This window comes from Cololabis saira, chromosome 22 (assembly GCF_033807715.1).
Source record: "Cololabis saira isolate AMF1-May2022 chromosome 22, fColSai1.1, whole genome shotgun sequence".
Classification (NCBI taxonomy): domain Eukaryota; kingdom Metazoa; phylum Chordata; class Actinopteri; order Beloniformes; family Belonidae; genus Cololabis; species Cololabis saira.
The window spans coordinates 4,390,508-4,416,790 of NC_084608.1; the positions used below are offsets into that span (position 1 = coordinate 4,390,508).

At 43.5% G+C, this 26,283-nt stretch overlaps 1 protein-coding gene across 8 annotated transcripts in view; it reads left to right on the forward strand.

Annotated features, from left to right (window-relative positions):
* The window catches only part of LOC133423533 (receptor-type tyrosine-protein phosphatase mu-like), a 258,499-nt gene that overhangs the window by 175,730 nt on the left and 56,486 nt on the right, over positions 1 to 26,283 (forward strand). For 2 of the 8 annotated variants that reach the window (XM_061713736.1, XM_061713740.1), the window contains 5 exons: positions 1,223 to 1,355; positions 9,147 to 9,179; positions 18,682 to 18,800; positions 20,795 to 20,869; positions 21,567 to 21,593. In XM_061713736.1, the coding sequence (XP_061569720.1) occupies positions 1,223 to 1,355; positions 9,147 to 9,179; positions 18,682 to 18,800; positions 20,795 to 20,869; positions 21,567 to 21,593 (387 nt within the window). The remainder of the gene's footprint in view (positions 1 to 1,222; positions 1,356 to 9,146; positions 9,180 to 18,681; positions 18,801 to 20,794; positions 20,870 to 21,566; positions 21,594 to 26,283) is intronic. The other 6 variants (XM_061713738.1, XM_061713742.1, XM_061713739.1 and 3 more) reach the window with 4 other exon arrangements.

The window sequence follows — 26,283 nt, forward strand, 5'->3', positions numbered from 1 at the left end:
TCAGAGGAGAAGGACAACGTGCTCATCTTCACCTCCCTCCATCTCCCTCCATCTCAGCAGCTGGAGCTCAGCACAGCAGCCGCATCCCAAACGCTCTCACTGGGCGGAAACACCAGGAAACCATCATCATCGTTGAGTGGCTTTATTCATGAGTGGCTTCCAATCACAGGAGGTCAGAGGAAGTAAAAAAGCTTCCGTTACAGTAGTTGACCACAGTGAACCTTATAATGAAAGACTTTTTATTCCATAACACCTCGTACCAAACAATACAACGTCAAAATGGTTCTAAAGGCATTGAAAAATGTTTAAAAATGTTGTTTCACTGAAAGGTCATTGGCGACTACGTTTCCATGCAGTCAATAACCCTTTTTCTAACCGGAATTCTAACCCGGTTACACGGCCATGTAAACACCAATAACCCCTTTGAATAACCGGAATTTTCTCATATTCCGGTTTTTAAAAACCCAGAAAATGACCCCTGGGTTACTCCTTTTCTAACCCGAATATTTGGTCATGTATAGTCTAACGGGAAATCCCCATCAAAAAGAACAGGAATTTGTTTTCTGCACATGCTCTGTTCACAAGGAATCCTGGTCTTTTGAGTCCAGGAAGTTCTTATAAACACGGAGAAACCAAGACCAGGAGGAGACTAATCACTTCATAAATGTAATGAAGGATATGAACATTTCTGCATTTGTAGATGGTAGAAAGTACCGGGATAGAAGATTTACAAGAAGGTGAGAGAAAAGTTACGCGTAGCAGCATTTGTAGGAACGCCAGACCAGATCAAGCTCCGCTGGAAGACGCTGAAAAAGGAGAACTACAGGGACAAGAAACAAAACCACTTCTACTGGGCTGTTGATTATCCACCGTGCTGCTGTTGTTGTGTTGGATTTGGATACAGGAAGAAGAAGTGGAAATGACAGGAATTGCGTCATGACGTTCTCTGTGCGTCGCTGGTTTGATCCAGATATCCCAAATGATTAATCACCATGTACAGGGACCTGTTTGCTCACGCATGGAAACAGATTATTCCCAATGTTTCAGTAACCGGAATATTGACCTTAACCTGAATTTTGACTGCATGGAAACGTGGTCAGTGACTCAGGGAAGTCTCTAGTGGGGTGGAGTGGTATTACCAGACGGACCGTCCCCACTCACTGGGGCAGTATTTTCTCTTTACACAACACAGCGCATATTTAATGCTGCTCAATGCTTTCAGGAGCTGCCACCAGGAAACCAGAACCCGAACCAGAGAAACAGTCGGATCACACGGTGAAGATTGCCGGCTCCATCGCTGGCGTCCTGCTCTTCATCATCATCTTCCTCGGAGTCATCTTGCTGATGAAGAAAAGGTATGAACCAACACACGATGCAAACTTTGTAAAACACACACACAGTCATTCTTGAGAAGAAAAAACCTTTTTTGAGTGATTTCTTAAACTCCCACATGAAAGGTGAAAAGTTGTGTCATATTATATATATATTTAACAACCCGGGACGTAGCAGGTTGTTCCTCCACCTCTCTGAAACACTTGGTTCTGTGAGCTGTGGGACGAGTTCGTTGACAGACTGTCCCCTGCACTCCAGTTTGTTCCTGGTCACGCTTCTGTAAAGAGTCATTGATGGAAACACTGGGAAAGAGCTGCTGGTTCATATTCTGCTAGTGCTGTTGGGCTCTAGAGCCGCATGCGGCTCTTCAGCGACGCCCTAGTGGCTCCTGGAGCTTTTTCAAAAATGTTTGACCTTTTTTTTCCTTTTTTTCTTCTTTTTTCCTTTTCTTCTCTTTTTTTCTTCCTTTTTCAAAAATGTTTGACCTTTTCTTTCCTTTTTTTCTTCTTTTTTTCTCTTTCTTTCTCTTTTTTTCTTTTTTTCTTCTTTTTTTCATTTTCTTCTCTTTTTTTCTTCCTTTTTCCTATCCTTTTTAATCTCGACATTACGACTTTTTTCTCGACATTTCGACTTTTTTCTCGAAATTTTGAGTTTTTCTCTCGACATTTCGACTTTTTTCTCGACATTTCGACTTTTTTCTCGAAATTTTGACTTTTTTCTCGAAATTTTGACTTTTTTCTCAACATTTCGACTTTTTTCTCAACATTTCGACTTTATTCTCAACATTTCGACTTTTTTCTCAACATTTCGCCTTTTGCCATTTGCCTTCATTCTAATACAAGACTTTTCATTTTTTGCAGCTCCAGACATATTTGCATTATGTGTTTTTGGTCCAATATGGCTCTTTCAACACTTTGGGTTGCCGACCCCTGATCTAGAGATATCCAGTGTTCATACAGTACATGTCTTAAACACAATAATGGTTATTTCTTAATTGTTTTAGCTCTGATGCCAAAAAACACACCTGTAAACCTTCAACCTGAATCTTGTTGGTGATCCAGGCGAACGTGGTGCAGAGATCATTCAAGACAGTTTCAGTTGCACCATCACAATACAGCAGCAGCACACAAAATAAAGAAGTAATCAGCTTAGCTTCATTCCATTATAACTGTTTCTAAACTACCTTTGACAGCAAGTAACTAAATAAATACATCTCCACCATGTGACCTGAATATGCCACAACAAACGCAGAAATAGTGACCAAAGTGCTGCAAAAACACAAGCCCATTAATGATGTAACGCAGAGACACCAAAGATTAAATGATGTAAGAATCTCCACTAAAACCAAAGCTAGCAGCTGAGGACAAAAAAAGTCAACTTCACTTTCTAAATCAGCTCCAGTGTTTCATCACATTGGAGGATACAGACTGCACTCAGAGACTCCCATCATTCTGATTGGTTGATAGAGACTCCCATCATTCTGATTGGATGATAGAGACTCCCATCATTCTTATTGGATGATAGAGACCCCCATCATTCTGATTGGATGATAGAGACTCCCATCATTCTGATTGGATGATAGAGACTCCCATCATTCTTATTGGATGATAGAGACCCCCATCATTCTGATTGGTTCATAGAGACTCCCATCATTCTGATTGGATGATAGAGACTTCCATCATTCTGATTGGTTAATAGAGACTTCCATCATTTTGATTGGTTAATAGAGACCCCCATCATTCTGATTGGATGATAGAGACTCCCATCATTCTGATTGGATGATAGAGACTCCCATCATTCTGATTGGATGATAGAGACTCCCATCATTCTGATTGGATGATAGAGACCCCCATCATTCTGATTGGATGATAGAGACTTCCATCATTCTGATTGGTTAATAGAGACTTCCATCATTTTGATTGGTTAATAGAGACCCCCATCATTCTGATTGGATGATAGAGACCCCCATCATTCTGATTGGTTAATAGAGACTTCCATCATTCTGATTGGTTAATAGAGACTTCCATCATTTTGATTGGTTAATAGAGACCCCCATCATTCTGATTGGATGATAGAGACCCCCATCATTCTGATTGGATGATAGAGACTTCCATCATTTTGATTGGTTAATAGAGACCCCCATCATTCTGATTGGATGATAGAGACTTCCATCATTCTGATTGGTTAATAGAGACTTCCATCATTTTGATTGGTTAATAGAGACCCCCATCATTCTGATTGGATGATAGAGACTCCCATCATTCTGATTGGATGATAGAGACTCCCATCATTCTGATTGGATGATAGAGACTCCCATCATTCTGATTGGTTAATAGAGACTCCCATCATTCTGATTGGATGATAGACACTTCCACCATTCTGATTTGAGGATACCTGATGTGAGGCGGGTTTTGGAGCCGTTGAATATATGAAGCTCTAGAACCCGAAAAGTCGGCCGACTTGATAAAGTCAAAACAATTACACTTGAAAAGTATTCCGAATTCAGTTTTTTAGTGACATACACTGTGAGAATGGCCGCAAAATATTTGTCTTCAAAACCATTTCTGAAAACTCTCTGCTAAAGAATAATCCGACTAAACTTGGTCCAGTAATATTGAAGTACTCCCGTGATGACAGAGTGGATCTCCAAAGTTCAGTTGGTGTAGGTTCCTCCACTCCAAAGAGATGTTCCCTCTAAACATGCCAGATGTCTGACGGAGATCGTTTTTTCAGTTGTGTATGTTCCATCTTCCCTTACTACTTACTTTTATCCTCTAGTCTAGTTTTAGCCTCCACTGTAATCTGACAAGTTTTACTGGCATTTTTGTATCAAATTGATTGAAAGCACCTTGTAGTCGCTGACATTTACTCATTCTAAACCGAGTACAGTAATGCCTTGTTTTTCGCGGGGGTTACGTTCCAAAAAGAACCTATGAAAGGTCAAATCCGTGAAGTAGCAAGCTTTATTTTTTTTTCAAATTGCGGAGATCAGCAGCGCCCAACCGCGACCCGAGGAATCGTGGAATCTGTGGCCGAACGTTTTGTCGACGAAAATTTGTAAACTTAAATTTGGCAAGCTGTTTTACGTACATGTACATGTACAGTACATATTAAACCATAATGTTATTGACACACAGGAAGTGAAGAAGCGGGGACACTGTTCAGCCCAGGGGTCTGCAACCCAAAGTGTTGAAAGAGCCATATTGGACCAAAAACACAAAAAACAAACATGTCTGGAGCCGCAAAAAATGAAAAGTCTGGTATAAGCCTTAGAATGAAGACAAATGGCGAAAGGCGAAATGTCGAGAAAAAATTCGAAATGTTGAGAAAAAAGTTGAAATGTCGAAAAAAACGAAATGTCGAGATTAATGAAGTACAATCTCGAGAAAAAAGTGGAAATGTTGAAAAAAAAGTCGAAATGTTGAGAAAAAAGTCAAAATGTTGAGAAAATTCGAAATGTCGAGAAGAAAGTCGAAATGTCGAGATTAAAAAGGAAAGGAAAAAGGAAGAAAAAAAGAGAAAAAAGGAAAAAAAAGAAGAAAAAAAAGGAAAAAAGGGAAAAAAAGAGAAAAAAAAGGAAGAAAAAAAGGAAAAAAAAAGGTCAAACATTTTTGAAAAAGCTCCAGGAGCCACTAGGGCGGCGCTAAAGAGCCGCATGCGGCTCTAGAGCTGCTGGTTGCCGACCCCTGGTTTAGCCAATCAGAATGCAGAACACAAGCCGTGAAAGGTGAACCGCGTTATAGCCAGGGATTACTGTACAACATTTAAGTGGGATTCTGAACGTAGGCTTATTCAGGAAGGGCTTTAACTTCCCCCGTCTGGAGTGCTAGTAACTGAGCTGTGTGACGTCATGCAGCAGGGGGCGCTGCTGCTCAGCGACATCGCCAAACGTTCAAATAACGAGCGTTGTGTGGAGAAGGGCAGAGTTTAGTCTGGAAGTAGTAGAGCGGGATTGTAGCGGGACAGGAGGACATCAAAGACGCAACAGCATCCCTACACTCACGATGACAGCGAGGAAGACGAGGAAGACGAAGAATAATGAAGCAGATCGCACTAATCACCATTAAACTGTATCTGGACTGACTTTAGTATCTCCACATCAAACACACAGGGACACACATGAAAACATACACAACACACAGACTGACATACGCACGCACGCATGCATGCAATCACACACACACACACACACACACACACACACACACACACACACACACACATACACACACACACACAGCAAAGCTTCAGTGTTTGGAGAACGCCAAAGATGAGAGAGAAATTTAGATGAAAGAACGTTTTATTCTTTTTCTCTCAGTCGCCTCAAGCTGAATGGCTTCAGGCAACAGACATGCACACACACCAACACACACACACACTTCCTGTGTGTACAGTGAGTTTAAGTCTGACTCGTCTGTCAGGTTGAGCTCTGATCTCTCTTACAGATATTATAGAGAGAGAGAAACGAGAGGCGCTTGTTCGTCTCTAATGAGGTTTGGAATGTTGATGGGGTGCGTTTGATTTCCACTCTGTGACCAAACGGAGGTCAGACTCATTACAGCAGGAAGCTGCAGGGTGAAGCTGCACCCTCCCTCCTCTCCACCAGAATCCCCTCGTTACTGGACACACCAAAGTAACAGAGCTGTCTCAGATCTCTGTTTCAGTGTTTCAGGGATGCACGGCGAGCAGCCGCGTTCTCAGGTTCTCAGGTTCTGCAGGTTCTGCAGGTTCTGCAGGCTCTGCAGGCTCTGCAGGTTCTCAGGTTCTCCAGGTTCTGCAGGCTCTGCAGGCTCTGCAGGCTCTCAGGTTCTGCAGGTTCTGCAGGTTCTGCAGATTCTACAGGTTCTGCAGGTTCTGCAGGTTCTGCAGGTTCTGCAGATTCTACAGGTTCTGCAGGTTCTACAGGCTCTGCAGGTTCTGCAGGTTCTCAGGTTCTGCAGGTTCTGCAGGTTCTCAGGTTCTGCAGGTTCTGCAGGTTCTGCAGCTACACATATTGGCCACGGTTACATGATGTTTTTTAATTTGGAATTAATTATTCCGAATTAAATAATTCAACTATTTTCCTTCCAGTTTACATGAAATAGTAATTCCGAATGGAGGTTTACATGGAAAACACGGCTTTATCCAATTCCGCTTGAGGTCTGGGGGTTGGGAAGGTTCTGATTGTATAGGGGGGACGAGCGTCTTTACGTAATTACGTCTACCGGAAAAAAACAAACTAGCCGCTACAACTTTGAAAAGCTCACAATTTTTATGTTTCTCGCCATCTGTTCTTTGAATTATTTCCAGGTCCTCCAAGATATTTATTAAATAAATGGTCTCTGCTCTTGACCACCGTTTACTGCGTGCTGCATCTTGATCAGCAATATTAAAATAATAAAAGGCTTGCAATATTTCAGTTGATTTGTAATTAATCCAGAATGTATGACATTTTAGTTTTTTTAATTGCGTTACAGAAAATAAAGAACTTTATCACAATATTCTAATTTTCTGAGACAGTCCTGTAAGCGTCATGGAGACAGACGGGCGAGGGAACGAGCAGCGCAGAAAGACCGGAATTAATTTAAAGCAGAATGAGTGTATACATGATTGCAGAATTATTCTATTCTGATTTAAAATCAGAATAAACCAGCCACTTACTTCGGAATTAAGTTTAATTCGGAATGGCCATTTTCATTCGGAATTAGGTGTTTACATGGTAATTTTTACTCATTTTAAATCGGATTTAATTCTGAATTAAAGAGGAATTACATTTCCCATGTAAACGCACTGATTGTCATTTGCTTCAGATTGGCTTAGAAACTTTGCTTACGGATGTTGTCAGGTTTGATCAGGTCTGGGTTTACCCAGGTCTGCTGTGTATGCAGCCGTTAGGGAGCTGAAGGCAGATCCCTGAGGAACTCCAGAAGTCATCACTCAGTACGTTTCCATGCAGCAAAGAAATGGGATTTCTGATGGTATCAGATAAACATCCAGAAGACCCAATCACTTGTCTGAGTTTACATGCTGTTCAGAGAATTGGATAAATGTCCAGAGCATGGCTGACTCTGTGACGCTATGTGGCGCTGTGACCATGGTAACCATGGTAACCATTTCAACAAAGAGCCACTTCCGGTTGACGGTTGTTTTGTTTGGTGCCAATGTTACGCCTTCCGTATATTTTTCCACTTTATTTTGATCTGCTCCGGTGTCCTGATGAAGCTTCTGCCATCTCTTTCTCGATCTTTTTAAAGGTGTTTAAACAACTATTTAACACGCGCCGTCTCCTTTCACTTCCGGGTGAAGGAAGGAAGGAAGGAAGGAAGGAAGGAAAGAAGGAAGGAAGGAAGGAAGGAAGGAAGGAAGGAAGGAAGGAAGGAAGGAAGGAAGGAAGGAAGGAAGGAAGGAAAGAAGGAAGGAAGGAAGGAAGGAAGGAAGGAAGGAAGGAAGGAAGGAAGGAAGGAAGGAAGGAAGGAAGGAGAGGGCAGGAGGAAAGAAGGAAGGAAGAATGAAAAGAAGGAAAGAAAGAAGGAAGGAAGGAAGGAAGGAAGGAAGGAAGGAAGGAAGGAAGGAAGGAAGGAAGGAAGGAAGGAAGGAAGGAAGGAAGGAAGGAAGGAAGGAAGGAAGGGAAGAGCAGGAGGAAAGAAGGAAGGAAGGAAGGAATGAAGGAAGGAGGAAGGAAGGAAGGAAGGAAGGAAGGAAGGAAGGAAGGAAGGAAGGAAGGAAGGAAGGAAGGAAGGAAGGAAGGAAGGAAGGAAGGAAGGAAGGAAGGAAGGGAGGGAGGAAGGAAGGAAGGAAGGAAGGAAGGAAGGAAGGAAGGGAGAAAAGAAGGAAGGAAGGAAGGAAGGAAGGAAGGAAGGAAGGAAGGAAGGAAGGAAGGAAGGAAGGAAGGAAGGAAGGAAGGAAGGGAGAAAAGAAGGAAGGAAGGAAGGAAGGAAGGAAGGAAGGAAGGAAGGAAGGAAGGAAGGAAGGAAGGAAGGAAGGAAGGAAGGAAGGAAGGAAGGAAGGAAGGAAGGAAGGAGAGGGCAGGAGGAAAGAAGGAAGGAAGAATGAAAAGAAGGGAAGAAGGAAGGAAGGAAGGAAGGAAGGAAGGAAGGAAGGAAGGAAGGAAGGAAGGAAGGAAGGAAGGAAGGAAGGAAGGAAGGAAGGAAGGAAGGAAGGAAGGAAGGAAGGAAGGAAGGAAGGAAGGAAGGAAATTCCCCAGAGTAAATTCTTCAGCATTCTCCTGCAATATCCGATGTCTCCGTATACATGCCGTTAACATTCCGACTGTGAATGAATTATCTAGTGTTGCTATCCGATTATTAAATGGCCGATACAGGTCTGAAATAGATCAGATTGAGGTGTTTACATGCAGTTTAAAAGTCCGAAAGATGTCTTATACGATCAGAAATCCAATTGAACTGCTGCATGTAAACGTACTGTTGGCATCACTGCAGGGGAGGATGTGGTGATGAGGATAACAGCCGTCTGCCCATGTGTTTGTGGTAATGTTTGAACACACATGAACTTGTTTGTCTTCTCCAGGTTTCGCTGCTTTAGTTCTTTAAACATTAGTTCAGTATTACAGATGGTAGAAATGAATGAGTGTTTTTATTTGAGGATTTATTCAGTCAGGGTGGCACTGTCTTTTCATTCAAAGCATTCCCCTTATTAACCAATCAGAAGTGCCCCCTCACCACTCTCCACTCGTCCATCTCCACACTGAATAATTTAACTCATCTGTTCTGTTTATTTTTCTCCAAGACATTAATCTGTTGTTTTTTCCTTTTTCTGTTTTTCTGTTTTCTTTCCCTCCATTTCATCCCTCCTTCTGCTCCGCCCCCAACACTCAGACGAAGAAATTATCACTCCTACACTTACTACCTGTAAGTAACCTGTTTGACCTTTGACCCCTCACCTCACCCTGAGCACACACCTGTAATCCTGGGGCGCCGCTAATCTGATCTGTCCTTACCTGAACCCTGAACCCTGAACCCTGAACCTCACCTGCAGCCTCTGCCTTTAACACACCTGCCCAGCCGCCCCAATATCAGCCACCAACCATCAACCATTGATCTCACTTATCTGGTTCTGCCATGTTGGGACACATGACACAAAACAAGCTCCTCCTTCCATCAAACACCAAGCATTTCATTCAAAATCCAAAGGGATATTTATTAGGGGTGTAAGGATACACTAATCTCACGATACGGTACGATACACGATATTGAGGTCACGATAACGATACGATATTATAGCAGTATTTTTTTAACAACTTTGAATGAGGAACATATGACTGTAAAAAATGGTCTTTTATTTGAAAGACACAAAATACAAAATACTGTGTGTTTGCCCTATTGTTCCAGTTTGTAATGCTTTATAACTGTTTAAGTTTTAAAGAGAAAGCCAGGCCAACCATTTTCCACAAACTGAACTAAAAGTAAATGTCAGGTTTGCATTATGCATCTTCAGTTTCATACAAGTACAAATATTTTGCCACAAACTGAATAGTTTCTCTCATGTATGAATTGAGATTTATTTTTGTTAAGAAGGTTATTTCATTATTTTATAAATATATTCTTTATATTCTGATGTAAATCAGGGACTATAATGACACTAGTCAGTTTATCTGTAGTGATTAGTCTGTTTTAGATTGGGCGGAGTGATACGCCACAGTACGGCACTAGGTGCTGTGTTGATGTTCTAAAATCCTACACTGTTGAGGGACATTAAAGTACACTGGAACTCAGCAGAAGTTGTCCCCGTGTTTATCCTACTCACCACCCCAAAAAGGTTTAATTTAATAAGGTAAAGCTTAACTCTACACCAGCCTTACATAAGTAAAAGTTCAGAGCTCAAAACCCTGCAAGAGTCCCGTGATCGGGACCAAAACGGGACTAGTTTCTTCTGAGCGGAGGAAGATTTTGGTCCGCGGGTCGAGGCGCAGTCGTTACTAGTCAACACAATATATTAATATTAATAACCCAATATCAGATACACTTTGTCACCTCCACGACACGTATCGTGACGTTTTTGTATCGCAAAATTTCGTGGCACGATATATTGTTACACCCCTAATATTTATTATAACTAGTAGTGGGACTCAATTAAAAAAATTAATTTAATTAATTAGAGGCTTTGTAATTAATTAATCGAAATTAATCGCATATCAATATTTAACACGAGAAGCAAGATTTTTCAATTTAAAGGGATTTTGGTATATGACTGAATCATTGAATTGACACATAAATGAGCGTAAATAACAAAATTGTGTTTATTTTGATAACTGAGTGTTAACATAAAGTGCAATATGAATAATAGGAAATTGATTGCATTGTCCACAAGGCACAAACGTAAATTCCAGTTAACTATATTCAAGCTTTTTCAGGACTTTTTGTAAACTTTCTATGTCTTAAGCACATTTGTTTTTGTTTAGTAAAATTAAAAAACAACTGGAACTAGGAGCGTGGTCTGTTGCGGCTGCAACATGTTTGGCATTGAGGTGGTAGTGGAGGCTGGAGAATCCGGTGATCCGGCAAATTCTTTCTTGCACAATTTGCACACAACTGTGCTTTTATCCAGGTTTCCACTCGGTAGTTTTTTTAAACTAAAATTTCCGCCCACCGAACCAGCAACGACTTCCCATCGGTTTCGGTTTCCATTGTTGTTTTTCATGTTGAGTTCTGTGCATCAGTATTACGGGGAACTTATAATGGGAACTCGTGCAATGAGAAACGTTCCGCAGCAGCGAACTCAAAAGAAAAAATGCAGGCACTCTGGTGGCTTGAAAAAAGTTAAAAAACCTTTATTTGGACTGGGTTACATTCTAAAAAACACCAACGCGTGTCGGCTTACGCCTTCCTCAGGGTGTATGGAGACAAGAGACAACAAACATAATTATATAGAATTCAGTTCAGCTGTGGCTCCTCAGGTCTATGCAGTGCCCCTCCAGGCCTGAAGGAGGCGCCGGCAGGAGTACCCAGATATTCTGCTTCCTGAATAATCAAACAAAATAAATTGACTGTTAATAAGTTACACAGTGTAGCAGTATAACGTAAATCAAGAGTGCCAAATTGAAAACCATACAAAGAATAATAAAACTAAATATATAGAGAAAATCTCCCCTCCTTTAAACAAAACATGACAGTAAATCACAAAATGGCCTGAAAAGTAATGACAAAACAGAAGAGCAATGTGAATATAAATGCAAACAAAGAAACCCAACAGAAGAAGACTAATAATTATACAACAAAAATAACTAAATCATAGAAAAGATGAAAGGTCAAAATCCTCGTTGAGGCCAGGGAAGCTGGTGGCCTTCAGGACACGTTCTGCAGCGTTTGGAGTGCAAAAGTAAATTGCGATTAATTGCCTTGTTTTTTTTGTCGCGTTATTTTTCTGTAATTAATTAATCTTAAATAACGCAATAAAGTCCCAGCCCTAATTATAACAATTTTTTTTTAAGATATCTTGAGTCTATACTTGAAATTCTCAAAGTAGCGCACATGGAGACGTACCTGTATACTGGGGAGTAAATGCCTGGCCTGAGTTTCTAATCTCCACTAGGCAGTTTTACATATTAAGTATTGATATTGTGTATTGACTGTCGTAATATATCAACAGTGGGGTTCAACACTTGGATTATCCACAACACAGAGTTGATTTACTTACGCCAGAAATACATGATTGGGTCTTGAGACGTAACCCAGAACTGCTGTGTTTGTGTTCTTCACTCACTGGGCTACTGCCGCCATACAGATGGAAGAACTCTAGTAAAAACATAGAGAACCAAGAACTGAACCGTGAGGGAGTTTTTATCAGATCACCAAGAGCATGTAACCATGGAAACACTTCATCTGCCCCTCATTTCATCTGGAAAAGCGTTAGTGATCTCTGAATGCACAACACCGGAACCTGCAGCGTGGGAGTGAGAGGGGCAGGGTAACGGCCCGGTCAGGCGGGGGAGAGATTTGTCCGTCAAGACTCTTCTCCCTGGCCCTGCCTCTTCTCAACCTTTCCCCGACCCTGAACCTAACCTGGGGCTTGCTGATTGGGCCGGAGCTTCGGGAGCTGCGTGCTGACCTGCGGTCCCCACCCCCGGTCACCCTGTTGCTGCTGCCACCTGCCTGCAGTCCCCACCCCCGATCATCCCACTGCTGCTTCCACCTGCCTGCAGTCCCCACCCCCGGTCATCCCGTTGCTGCTTCCACCTGCCTGCTGTGTGCTGTTGACGTCTCCCCCAGTCTGGCCCTCGGCAGGAGGGTCCCCCCTTATGATCCAGGTCCTGGTCCAGGTTTCTTCCCTCCTAAAGGGGAGTTTTTCTTGCCATTCTTTGGCTTAAGGTTTTTCTCCCACTAGGGGAGTTTTTACCTGCCATTGTTTATGTAATAATTGCTCGGGGGTCATGTTCTGGGTCTCTGGAAAGCGTCTGGAGACAACTTTTGTTGTATTAGACGCTATATAAATAAAATTGAATTGAATTGAATTGAATTGAATTGAATTGAATGGAATTGAATTGAATTGAATTGAATTGAATTGAATTGAATTGAATTGACACATGGTGGGACCTGCAGCTCCTCATGTACCACCAGGAAGTACACAAGGAGGTACATTGCTAGCTGCTTCATTGGCCCCTAGAGGGCATGAGCTGCTGGGTGCCGGGTTCTGCTGCTTCATCAGATGCCATACATTAGATAAATGCCTGAACAAGCAACATTTATGGAACTGAAGGCTCATTGGCGAATGTCATCATCCATTGCTGCGTTTGCCTTGAGATTTTAAACTTCAGCTGAAGATGTAAAACTTGTTTATACAGTAGATTCATCTTGTTTAAGCAGAATGTTCTCATTTAAAGTTTGAACAGAGATGTGAACAGTACTCAAGCCACAATTTCATTCAATTCAATTCAATTCAATTTTATTTATATAGCGTCTAATACAACAAAAGTTGTCTCTAGACACTTTCCAGAGACCCATACCCACAACATGACCCCCGAGCAATTATTACATAAACAATGGCAGGTAAAAACTCCCCTAGTGGGAGAAAAACCTTAAGCCAAACAGTGGCAAGGAAAAACTCCCCTTTAGGAGGGAAGAAACCTTGAGCAGGACCAGGCTCATAAGGGGGGACCCTCCTGCCGAGGGCCAGACTGGGGGTCAGGGACGGCAACAGCACAGCAGGCAGGTGGAAGCAGCAACGGGATGACCCGGGGTGGGGACCGCAGGCCGGCACGCAGCTCCCGAAGCTCCGGCCCAACCATCAAGTCCCAGGTTGGGGTGCAGGGTCGGGGAAAGGTTGAAAAGGGGCAGGGCCAGGGAGAGGAGTCTTGAGGGACGAACCTTCTCCCCCGCCCAAAAGGGGCCGTTACCCTGCCCCCCTCACTCCCACACTGCAGGATCCGGTGTTTTACATTCAGAGATGCTCTTCGCCACCGTCAGAGGATGCTGCAACATGGACAAAAGAGAAAAAAGAGAAGAGAAGGGGGGGGGGGGGGGGGGCAGCACAAGAAACTAAAGGAGCGACTCTAACACACTAGAGTTTACACTACCTAGAGATTTACCAACACCAGCTAGAGGTTTACTAAACACTAACTATAGGCTTTACTAAACAGAAATGTTTTAAGTTTAGTTTTAAAGGTGGAGGTGGTGTCAGCCTCCTTAACCCAGATTGGAAGTTGGTTCCATAGTAGTGGTGCCTGATAGCAGAACGCCCGCCCTCCAAATCTACATTTGGGTACTCTAGGAACTACGAGTAAACCTGCACTCTGAGAACGGAGAGCTCTGACAGGAACATAAGGCACTATCAGGTCTTGCAAATAATGCAGAGCTAAGCCGTTTTGGGCTTTATACGCAAGTAATAAAATTTTAAATTGGATTCTGAATTTTACGGGTAACCAATGGAGCATCTATCTTAACTGGTCCAAGTACTGCAGGTCCAGGTACTGCTCGTCCAGGTACTGCAGGTCCTACCTGGTCCAGGTACTGCAGGTCCAAGTACTGCTGGTCTGGGAACTGCTAGTCATACGTGGTCCAGGTACTGCAGGTCCAGGTACTGCAGGTCCAGTTACTGCTGGTCCAGGTACTGCAGGTCCAGGTACTGCAGGTCCAGGTACTGCAGGTCCTACCTGGTCCAGGTACTGCAGGTCCAGGTACTGCTGGTCTGGGAACTGCTAGTCATACGTGGTTCAGGTACTGCAGGTCCCGGTACTGTGTGTGTGTGTCCTTGTAACAATCATTTGATCAGACAGGTTTATTACAGCCGGCTAATTCTATTAACCCCGCTTCATCACACACACACACCAACACACACACACACACTCACGCACGCCCTGACATCTATTAGGAGTAACAGTGTTGTGCCGTCACTCATTAGATTAGACATGCCGCATGTGTGTGTTCATGTTAAGTGTTTTTAAATCAATCAGTTCCTGACACCTGCTGATGATGTCATGACGCACACACACACACACACATACACACACACACACACACACACGTACACACACACACACACACACACACACTCACACTCACACTCACACACACACACACACACACACACGTACACACCTGCTTTGACAGAGGATAGAAAACATCCAAAAGCTGGTCTGTATCAATGTCTTGTTGAAGCGAGGTGACCTCCTCCTCTCCCTCCATGTATTCACTCACCTCTGAGGGTGTGTCTGTGTGTGTGTGTGTGTGTGTGTGTGTGTGTGTGCGTGCGTGCGTGCGTGCGTGCGTGCGTGCGTGCGTGCGTGCGTGCGTGCGTGCGTGCGTGCGTGCGTGCGTGCGTGCGTGCGTGCGTGCGTGCGTGCGTGCGTGCGTGCGTGCGTGTGTGTGTGCGTGTGTGTGTGCGTGTGTGTGTGTGTAAAAAGCATCTTAAAATCAAACTGCGTACTTTCCTCACTATAAGGCGCACCCCATTATAAGGCGCTACAGTAGAGGCTGGGGTTACATTATGCATCCATTAGACCAAAATAAATAAATAAATAAATATATCTATAAAAAATAAAAAAAAAAAAATAAATAAATCCAGGTCATTCCAGGGTCTTATACTACCATGTTAGGCTTGAACTGGGGCTGGGGAGCTAAAACCCTTGAAAAAGAACTGTTTTGCAGCTTTTTGCATGTACTGCCTGTAACTGTAACTCTGTAACTGTAACTCTGTAACTCCAGTGTATTTAATTTAGCCTGGGGTGAGCAGACCCATCCAATATGGCGGCCACGCTGGATTACGTTCCAGCATGTTATGAGGTGTCTACGTATATATGTCCATGGTTGTGAGACCTGTTGCGGCTCAATATTCATCCATATATAAGGCGCACCGGATTATAAGGCGCATGGTCAGCTTTTGAAAAAATTGAAGGGTTTTAGGTGCGCCTTATAGTGTGGAAAATACGGTAACTAGAAGTGAAACCAAAACAACCAAAGTGAAAGCAATGCTACAAAAGAAAGCTGTCAAAGAGTCCAAGCATTCTTGTCTTTATCGTTGGATTGTGTCTCTTCTGGGAGTTTCATGTCTTTTTTTGTGGTTTTATGTCTCTTCTGGTGGTTTTGTGTCTCTTTTGGTAGTTTTTTTGCGTCTTTTTTGTTGGTTTTGTGTCTGTTCTGCTGGTTTTGTGCCTCTTCTGGTGGTTTTGTGTCTCTTCTGGTAGTTTTGTCTTTTTTAATGGTTTTGTGTCTTTTTTAATGGTTTTGTGTCTCTTCTGGGAGTTTTGTGTATCTTCTGGTGGTTTTGTGTCTGTTCTGGTGGTTTTGTCTCTTCTGATAGTTATGTGTCTGTTCTGGTGGTTGCATGTCTTTGTTGTTGGCGTGTCTCCTTTTTTTTAGCTCTGTATTTGTGTCTCTTTTGGTATTTTCGTCTTATTTTCCCTCTTTTTGTGTCTTGTGTGTGTGTTTTTGGTGGTTTTCCGCCTCTCTTCCCCGTTATTTGGTGGTCTCTCTTGTCTCAAGCTTGATTTTAAACCTCTGTCGTTGGTGTCGTGCGCTCAGATGTCTTCACATTTCCGTCTCAGACGTTGGAATGGAAAGTCTCGAGTGTATTTTCTGTCCGGCTGTGCTTTGAGAGACAACTAAGAGTTTGTGTTGCTGATGTTTGTGCGCTCAGGTCTGAATCAGAGAAGAAGAGCCGCTGCATGTTTTTAATGTCTGAGGCACAGAAGAAGAAAAGGGAGACATGAGGGGGAGGAGGGCAGCACCTTGCCTCGGGGCCCTTTCACCGTCCTCCATCTTAACCACGTCGGGCACGCTGCAGCTTTCACTGATGTCTCACTTTAAAAGCCTGGTTTTCACAGTTATTTATATATTTAAGCCGTTTTCAGGTCAGGGTTAAACTTTGCAGCGAGTGTGAGTCTGTGTTTGAGAGAGAGCAATCGGACAAATGGATTTTCTTTCTTCAGACTCTCAGAATAGAAAGAGAGAAAACATGGTCAGAGTGGAGATACAGACGGTGGACAGATAAGAGGATGAAAGGACGTTTTAAAGATGGTTTTTGCTCTGCAGAGCTTATGCAACACATCAAGAGAAACACAGAGGTAGTTAGAGGGAAAATAAACCTCCACAAATCCGCCGAGAAATCAGAGAGATGCCGAAGAGACGCCTGAGAATCCTGCAGTGTCTAACTTCCCTCCAGTATGACGGCTCAGACCGAAGGAGACAAACACCAGACCAGCCTCGGCTGCAGGTTTCAGCAAATATACCAGAGAACTGGCCTGGAAGAGAGCGGCCGTTACTGAGCAGCAACAAGAGTTAAATATTACAGGGGACATGGGGGGGAGCGATGCTTGGAGCCCGAGTGACTTCTAACGACTCATAAGTTTAAAAAGCAGAACTAATTCACACATTTATGAGCAGAGTTCTCATCTTCAGTTTAGTTATGGCTCGTTAAAGAAACTCCAGCAGTCATACCGCCTTAAGAGGATGCTGCATCATCTCAGGCACACCAACCCCATTATCTGCCATGGGGCAGTAGAATGTCGGGGCCTGGAGTCGGGATGGTGTGTCCTGTGCAGTCGTCCGTCGCCGACGGCGTTCATTTTGGCTGATTCAACATGTAGAATCAGCCACTAGCCATCGGCCTCTATGACCAATCTGATTGGTGGAGGGCTGGCCCTTGACTAGCCAATCAGAGTTAACCCAGGGATTATAGTTCTCCGTCTCTAGACGGATTTCCGTCAGTTGGAAAATTAGGAAAAAAAAGAGAACAAAAAAACATTTGCACGTGCGTTATCATGTTGGGCATTAAACCTCCCAACATTCAAATCCCATCTCAAAACTCACCTTTACAGAACAGCTTTTAATGTGTGATTAACGTCCTGTGTCATGTTGTGTCCTCATGTACTGTCCTGTGTCTTGTAATTGTCCTCTGTGTACTGTTTTTATGATTATGACCAATGTAAAGCGTCTTTGAGTGCCCTGAAAAGCGCTATACAAATAAAATGTATTATTATTATTATTAATATTATTGTAAACCAGTAAAGCCAGCCAGAGCCTTGGTATTAGCCAATCAGAAACAGAAGGGCGTGTTGGGTCAAGGGGGTAGTCTGGGGGAGCAGTCGCCCCATCGCCCTCCTCTCCCCGTGGCCCGCCTCGCGGGGCCTTCGTCCAGCGACGTTCGCACGTCGTCGGGCGGGGGTTTTCGCGCCTAGCAGCTGACTGAAGTCTGAATTATGGTTCCGCATTAAATTGACGCAGAGCCTATGACGTAGGGTACGGCGTAGGGTACGGCGTAGGGTACGGCGTAGGGTACGGCGCGCGTCGCCACCTAACCTACGCCGTAGGCTCTGCGTTGGTGTAACACGGAACCATAAATCAGCCTTTATTCTGGCGAGATCTGAAAAAGACTTTGCAACAACGGGCAAACGAGTGATTATGTACATTCACTGAGTGAATATTATGAAAGTAAAATATATATTTCTCATTTTGCATTTTTATGCAGAAACTAACTCAAAATATTGATTTTATTCACAAAAAAATAAGAAATGTCCACATGTTTTTTTTTTTATTCAGTCTGCAAATGATGACATAAAGCATTCTGGGAAATTTTTCTGGCCCTAGTTCAGCTAGTGAGCATCTGAAATCCCTCGCTCCGTAGGGACAGATTCATAGCCACTACCCTCGTTTAAGCCACTACCCCTAGGTGAAAAGAGGAATTGGGACACCACTACCCTCACGGGAACGCACAACATGTAGGGGTAGTGGAGGATTGGGACTGGGCCTTAACCTCACCATGTAGCCAGCAGAACAACTATTTAACTAACTAACTGGTGTTTTTCTTTGGGAAACACCGGCCTGTACGTGTGAATCTCAGTCTGCAGGAACTAACCCTAACCCTAACCCTAACCCTAACCCTAACCCTAACCCTAACCCCTGCTTGTTTCTGTCTCCACAGGAAGTTGGCAAAGAAGAGGAAGGAAACTCTGAGCTCCAGGCAGGAAATGACTCTGATGGTCAACAACTCCCAACACACAACCGTGGTGGAAACGCACACGCACACACTCAACGGTCGCAGTGAGTACACAACAGCAACACACACACACACACACACACACACACACACACACACACACACACACACACACACACACTGAGGAGACAGAGAAAAAAGAGGGAAGACGAAAAGTTGAGACCAAAACAAGATGTGAGATAAGAAATGTTGAGAACCAGAACACAAAAGTAGAACAGATGACAAGAGAGGTTAAAAGGGAGGGGAAACAAGAGAAAAGCTACAACTGAGATGAAATTAGATGAAATGAGGCAGGAAAGACATGAAATCTTGAAAGAAAAGAGCAAAACAAACGTTTGTGAAGATCACAGTGGTCGTGAGAATAAAAGAGACGCTCGTGAGAAAATATTGCGCTTTTGGATCTTCCATCTATCATTTCATCTGTGTTGTTCTATCTCCTCTGTTTCTTATCTTTGATGCGGTGGGTTTTTTCTTTGACCTCTGCTCATGTTCTCATCCACTCTAGTTCTCCTGACATTGTTCTTTCATTCACGTGTCTTAAGTTGTGGAGCAGGGGTGTCAAATGTGCGGCCAGAGAGAGATTTTCATGCGGCCCGCGAGAAGTTTCCAACGCAAAAAAACGAAAGGTTAATTTACTAAAAAGGAAGGCATAAATAATTGCCATGAATAGCAGCATATCTGATAATATATTTCTTCTACAAATCCATCGTTATTCCACAAATAGAGCAGTTTTTGACATTTTTTTAGTTTTCTAGAATGCATTTGCCGATTTTATTTCTTTGTAGACGGTCGTTTATTTTTATTAACTGACTACTATTATATATTTTCGCAGGAAAAATATCACTGCTAAAAAAGATGATAGAAGATATTTTTTTTGAGAATTTCAGTTCTGAATACGAGGATAGTGACAAAGTAACACAGTTAAAAAAGAAGTGCTGACCTTTTCGGCACACTGGCGTAAATATCCGCGCCAATTTTTAAAAATAAATACACTTAATTGTACTGGAAAAATCTCTAAATCACAAAGAAACACTCTCGGATGTAATAAGACAGATTTTGCTTTTAATTAAATTTCCTATAAAAAAGCGAAATATAAAAAAAACATACTTGTTTCTGTTTATCTTTGTAAAATGATATTAAAAGTATCTTACATAATTTGAAAAAAAAAACGAGAAATTTCAAGAAAAGATCCTGAAGAAATATATTTTACATAATTAGAGTGTAAACAAAGTGCATATTTCCTTTAAAATGAACTAAACTGATATTGGATTAGATAACAATAGTAAAAAAAGAGAATTAAAAAAAAAAAAAATTGCACCGTTTTTGTTATTTTGAGCGTGCGAGAAAAAAATTGGTCAAATCCGGCCCGCCAAGCAAAATGAGTTTGACACCCCTGTTGTAGAGGATGAGGAAGATGAGAAGATCCAGATGAAATGAGAAAACATGATTAGAGAGTAAAAGGAAGATGAATCTGACATGACGGAGTGAAAATGAAATCCCAAACAGCGACGGAGGCGACGTTTCCTCGTCCTCGTGAGCTGATTTGAACAGCAGATGAGACGTTTCCTCGTCCTCGTGAGCTGATTTGAATAGCAGATGAGACGTGGTCAGAGAGACAGATGTGAGCATCTCTCGGGGAGACACATGTCTCCGTCTCCGCAGCAGCTTGAAGAAGGCTGCAGGTCACATGACTGTTCCATGCAGAAGTGACGGGCAGCCTGATGACGGAGGGATGACGGAGGGATGATGGAGGGATGATGGAGGGATGATGGAGGCGTAGAGGACGGAGGAGGCGACCTCCCCTCGGGCCCTCGCCTCCTCAGAGCTCCTCGCTGTCTCCTCCTCCTCTGTCCTCCAGTCTTTTCTCTTGTCTAGTTTCTCCACAGTCATCATGTGTTTCTGTCCTGTCTCGTTTCAACTCCAGTTAAAGTCTCCAGTTAGAGTCCTGTGGGTTTGGGGAGTGTTTCTGTTCCGCTGCTGAACTTCTGTGGGTTTGGGGAGTGTTTCTGTTCCGCTGCTGAACTTCTTGTGTTTGCAGCTGTGTCCTCTCCGTCCTCCTTCACCCTGAAGTCCAACACCATCAGCACCACCGTCCCCAACTCCTACTACCCAGGTAGGTGCCCCGGTGACCTGCTCCCCGGTCCCAACGTGTCCCCCTGGTGCAGAACGTGCAGTGTCACATGACGAGTCTGAGCCAATCACAGCGAGGCCACAGTACTGTTGGAGAAATGTGTTTCTGCACTCCAACTATGCGTAGCAGCCAATGGAAGAAGCCCATATGCTGCACATGCTTGTTGTTGACAAGGCTATTTAAAAAAGTGTGGGGTCTGACACATCCACAGCATTAACCGGCTACTGCCGTTTTTCTACATTAGCCACCCTGACGGTTATTTTGCATATTAGCCGGCTATTTTGCAAAATAGCCGTTGGCCCTAATACTCTTCCGTATATCTCAGATGTGCAACATTTCAGAGGAAAAGGGTGGGAGGGTAAATCTTAACAACATTTAACAACACTTAAGCGTGTTTTGGTCTGGAGGATTCCATGTGAGGACGATTTCCAGGAAGGTTTGTCCCAACGTCCCTGCACGTCTTGAGGTGTTATCGCCGCCATCGCTGCTGTATCTTTAGCTGATCCCGACCAACGGGAGGCGGGAAAGCTCTGCAGAGCCGGCTCACAGCCGACATCCATCCGGGGCTCGGCCCGCAGACACGTGGGGCGCTGACTCTTCTTCTGCTTCTTTTCTCTCTCCTTTTTGTCCTGTCTGTCTGCCTCTCTTTCCCTCTGCTGCCGGTGCGTCCCGATGGCAGACCCCTTCGTTCCGACGGCCATTCTGGGTGAGACTGCTTGCTTTTTCCTTCTCTGTAGGACAGATATAAACGGACCTGCTCAGGCAGATAGACAGGAAGTGGATTGGCAGATAGACAGGGAGTTGGACAGACAGGTGAGACAGGTGAAAGTGAGGAAGAGGAGAAAGAAAGAGAGAGTGGTACTCTGGCTTCCATCCATCCCTGCTTGCTTCTCGTTCAGCTGCTTTGGATTCTTAGTTTTCTGGGGTTTTATCTTGTTTTCTGAAACCTTTTTGCTTTGTTCTTATTTTTCCTCACACCTCATTGCTCAGACAGCACTGTTTCCTCTGTTTTTTTGGTCTTATATCAGTTTTCAGTTACTGTCAGTTCTTAATTTCTTTACCCTTTGATATTTAGGTTTGTTACCTGTTTCCTCAGGTTAAGATCATTTGGTTGTTTTTAGTTTTGACTTGGTTTCCACCCTGTTTTTGTTGGGTTTTTTTAAAAGATGGTGGGCTTCACTCCATCCCCACATCCACAACATTCCTGCGTGTCGTGTTGACGTCACGTCTGTCTGTGACCTCAAACCTCTGCATGGACACAACACGTGAACCGGGGGAGGAAACGAACAAACACAGGGGCCTTCGCTCTAATGTCGGAAACCTTGTAGATGTTTGTGGAATTTACTTTTTTGTTTGTAGCTATTTAACATAAACAGAGCAAAAAAACACCACACATAAAGAATAACTGTGTTTACTGATCATTTATTTATCTGCAGATGTTATTTTGTCCCGTTAATCACAAGAGGGCTGCAATCTTGATTGCTTTTCATCATTTCATCATTAAGAAAGTTTTTGCATGAGGTGACTAATGTATCTGCACTGCAAAAAATCAAATTCTTACCAGGAATATTTGTCTTATTTCTAGTTATAATGTCTCATTTTTAGTCAAAAAAATCTTATTACACTTAAAACCAGAGTCATTACGAGAAAAATAACTTATTTGACAATTTTCACCTGTTTCAAGTAAATTTTCACTTGAAATAAGTAGAAAAATCTGCCAGTGGGACAAGATTTATCTTCTCATTACAAGCAAAAAAATCAGATTTTTCTACTTATTTTAAGTGAAAATTTACATGAAACAGCTGAAAATTGCTGTTTTTTCCAGTGATGAGTCTTGTTTTTAAGCGTAATGAGATTTTTCCTGACTAAAAATGAGACATTTTAACTAGAAATATAATATTCTTGTTAAGATTTTGAGTTTTTGCAGTGTGATTAGTCTCACGAGTTGCTTTGGCCACCTGTGATGTCGCCACAGGCCCCGCCCAGAATACCTGGAGCCTCATTTTATAATTCAGTTCATTCAATATCCAGTCAGTCTTATATTGTTTAACAGCCTCAAACTGTATTTATAGAGCATCCTGAGAGGTGATTTATGGGAAAGTAACTGGGATCCATCCTGGCAGCCTGTGTACATGAGCATAAATGAGTATATTATTATGGCCCTGTTGGGGAGGATTTTCTCTCTGGGTCCCAGTTCGATCTCAAATGGAAATGTGTAATACAAATGGACCATTTGAGTTTGACAAATTAAAGGGAAAACAGCTGTGTGGCCCTCCCAGCATCAAGTACAACCCTGCATCAAATCCACGTGGACAGTTAATGATACAGACCCCCTGGATGCTTCCTTACGGCCCGTTTTTCTGTCTCTTTACTGTCAGCACAGGCCCCACATACAAATATCGACTGGGACTCCGGATTAAAAAACATGTTCAGGGACTTGGGGGTTTTCTGCGCTTGCACTCACTCTTTTAGTTAACACCTTCTAATCCTGCTCTGTGTGTCTGTGGAAGTCGTCAGAAAAATGCTGGTGGGATCATGAGATCACACCTGGGGAGCTCCTGACTCCAGATGTGAATGATGTCCAGATATGGCCACCTGTCTTTTGATATTATTTCAGAGGTTTAAGATCCTAAACTTCTGAAATAATGCCACACCCACACCAAACGAGGTGTCCTTCTAACGTCGCCTTTACTGACCAAACAGAGCCACCGCCCCTCCTTATGTCATCGCAACCACTTCAACCCTGACTTGAGACCTCCAACAGAGCTGCCCTGAGATGTGAAAAGTGACAAAGACAGTTGAGCCAAGAATAAAAAAGTGGAAATGTTTTAACAGGCAGTCCGAGTTGTCAGAGTTGCCTGGCACCGTAGACGAAGATTCCTGGCGTCTACAATGCCAGGAAACTCTGTAAGGACTACCAGGTCGCTAAGCTGACTGATGGGAGTTGGACCTCATATAAGTCATGAGGTCAGCGTCAAACTGGATCAATCATTGCGGTTGAGCTCTATGACCCTGAAAAGGCTAAACAATTCAATTCAGTTCAATTTTATTTATATAGCGTCTAATACAACAAAAGTTGTAAAGGCTTTCCAGAGACCCAGAACATAAACCACCGAGCAATTATTACATAAACAATGGCAGGTAAAAACTCCCGTAGTGGGAGAAAAGCCTTAAGCCAAACAGTGGCAAGAAAAACTCCCCTTTAGGAGGGAAGAAACCTTGAGCAGGACCTGGATCATAAGGGGGGACCCTCCTGCCGAGGGCCAGACTGGGGTCGGGCACGTCAACAGCACAGCAGGCAGGTGGAAGCAGCAGCGGGATGAACGGGGGTGGGGACCGCAGGCAGGTGGAAGCAGCAACGGGATGACCGGGGGTGGGGACCCCAGGCCAACACGCAGCTCCCGAAGCTCCGGCCCAATCAGCAAGTCCCAGGTTAGGTTCAGGGTCGGGGAAAGGTTGAGAAGGGGCAGGGCCAGGGAAAGGAGTCTTGACGGACAAATCTCTCCCCCGCCTGACCGGGCCGTTACCCTGCCCCTCTCACTCCCACGCTGGCTAAACAGCGGCGTTGAAGGCTTTCAGGAGTCTAAGGGTACTTTCACACCTACAACCTTGAGTCCTGAACTTGAACTGAAGTGCAGATCAAAACAACCCAGCTGAGAGCCAAACTCCAACTGTAGCTGTACTTCATCTTCAAAATGAATTATTTGGTGAGGGTGATAAATACAAACAGTATAAAGGGAGAATCCCAAAACTCGGTCCATGTATGTTCACCATGGCCTAAAACAAGTAGAACCCCAGGAGATTCCACAGTGCAGGGTCTTCTTCCTGTATTCATCAGTTTTTGTTCTTATGCTAGAAACGTCTGACCAGTGAGATATGAGCACGTAATAACTTTAGATACCCATGGATTTTTATCTGTGTGAAAAGAAACTGAACTAAGTTCATACACTCATCAAAAGCAAACCCACTAAGTCAGGGGTCGCCAACCCTGGTCCTCGAGAGCCGGTTAGTCCAGCATGTTTTTGAAGTTTCCCTCCATCATCACACTTGATTCTAATAAGTGATCCTCATTAACTTATCATCAAGGTCTGGACAACTCTGTTGGTGGCACAGCAATTTGTAGCATCTTAAACATGCTGGACTGCGGCTCACAAGGACCAGGGTTGGCCTCTCCTGCACTAAGGTGTGAAAGCATCAACATACTGTAACAACAAGTCTCCACTGGAGGGGTCCTAGAGTTTCAGGGATCAAGTTGTTAAGTTTAGTTTTGGGGTGTTTTTGTTCAACATATGTTATGTATAGATAATCAAACTACCAGGATCAGGTCTTAGCAAGCTCTGTCATGTGCTAAAATTAGTGTCCCCTCTCTTATCCCATGTTTTTTGTTTGTTTTGTCTGAATAATAATCATCTGATGGTAGGGGGTCTGAGTATGAGGGAAACAGACAACAGCATCCGTTTCTCCAAACACAGTTCTGGGCACTAAGGCCAAACAGCTCCACATTGGTCTCGTCTCTCCGTAGGGCAGGGTTCCTCAATTCCGGTCCTCGTGGGCCAGTGTCCTGCACGTTTTAGATATTTTTCTGATTCTAATTAATGGTCATCATTGGCATTAGCATGTCATCAAGGTTTGCACAAATCTGATAATGATCACGGTGTGCTGAAGCAGAAAAACATCTAAAACCTGCAGGACACCAGCCCACGAGGACCGGAATTGAAGACCAGGACGTAGGGCTTATTCACCCATCCATCCATGAACTTCCACATTTGTTTCTGCTGCTACTCCGGGAGGACACCAAATCATTACCAGGCCAGCCAAGAATTGTAATCTCTCCAGTGTGTCCTGGGTTTATATTAGGGCCATGTTCCAGTTGGGCAAGCCTAAAAGGCATTCCCAGCAAGAGACATCTTAACCAAATCGAAGAAGTACCCCATTTGGCTTCTGTCAGTGTGGAGGAGCAGTGAATCATTTCCAGATGACCAACTTATTATCTTATCTTATTTTATTATCTTTGGGGGGGAGTTCAGCTACCCTGCAGAGGAAACTTGTTTCAGTCACTCGTATTTGGGATCTTATTATCGCGGTTACTGTTCCACAGGTGACGACCATAGGTGATGGCAGGTACATATATCAACCAATAAGCAGATAGTCTTGCCTGATTTTGAGGCTAAGGATGTTCTGGGTCTCTAGAAAGCGCACGTTGGCTTGGAGTGTGGCTCCAGTCCTCCTTTTATAAAATGGACTCCAGTCTGCCAATCCAGAGGCAATGTTGTAGTAGTACATCAACTAAGGCAGCATTAAGAGCCATGTTGGACCTCATCCACATCTGGAGCCATGCCACTGCAACGTTTTAACTTCCTGTGACCTCAGCCCCAGTAATGGGCAAGTCCACCTCA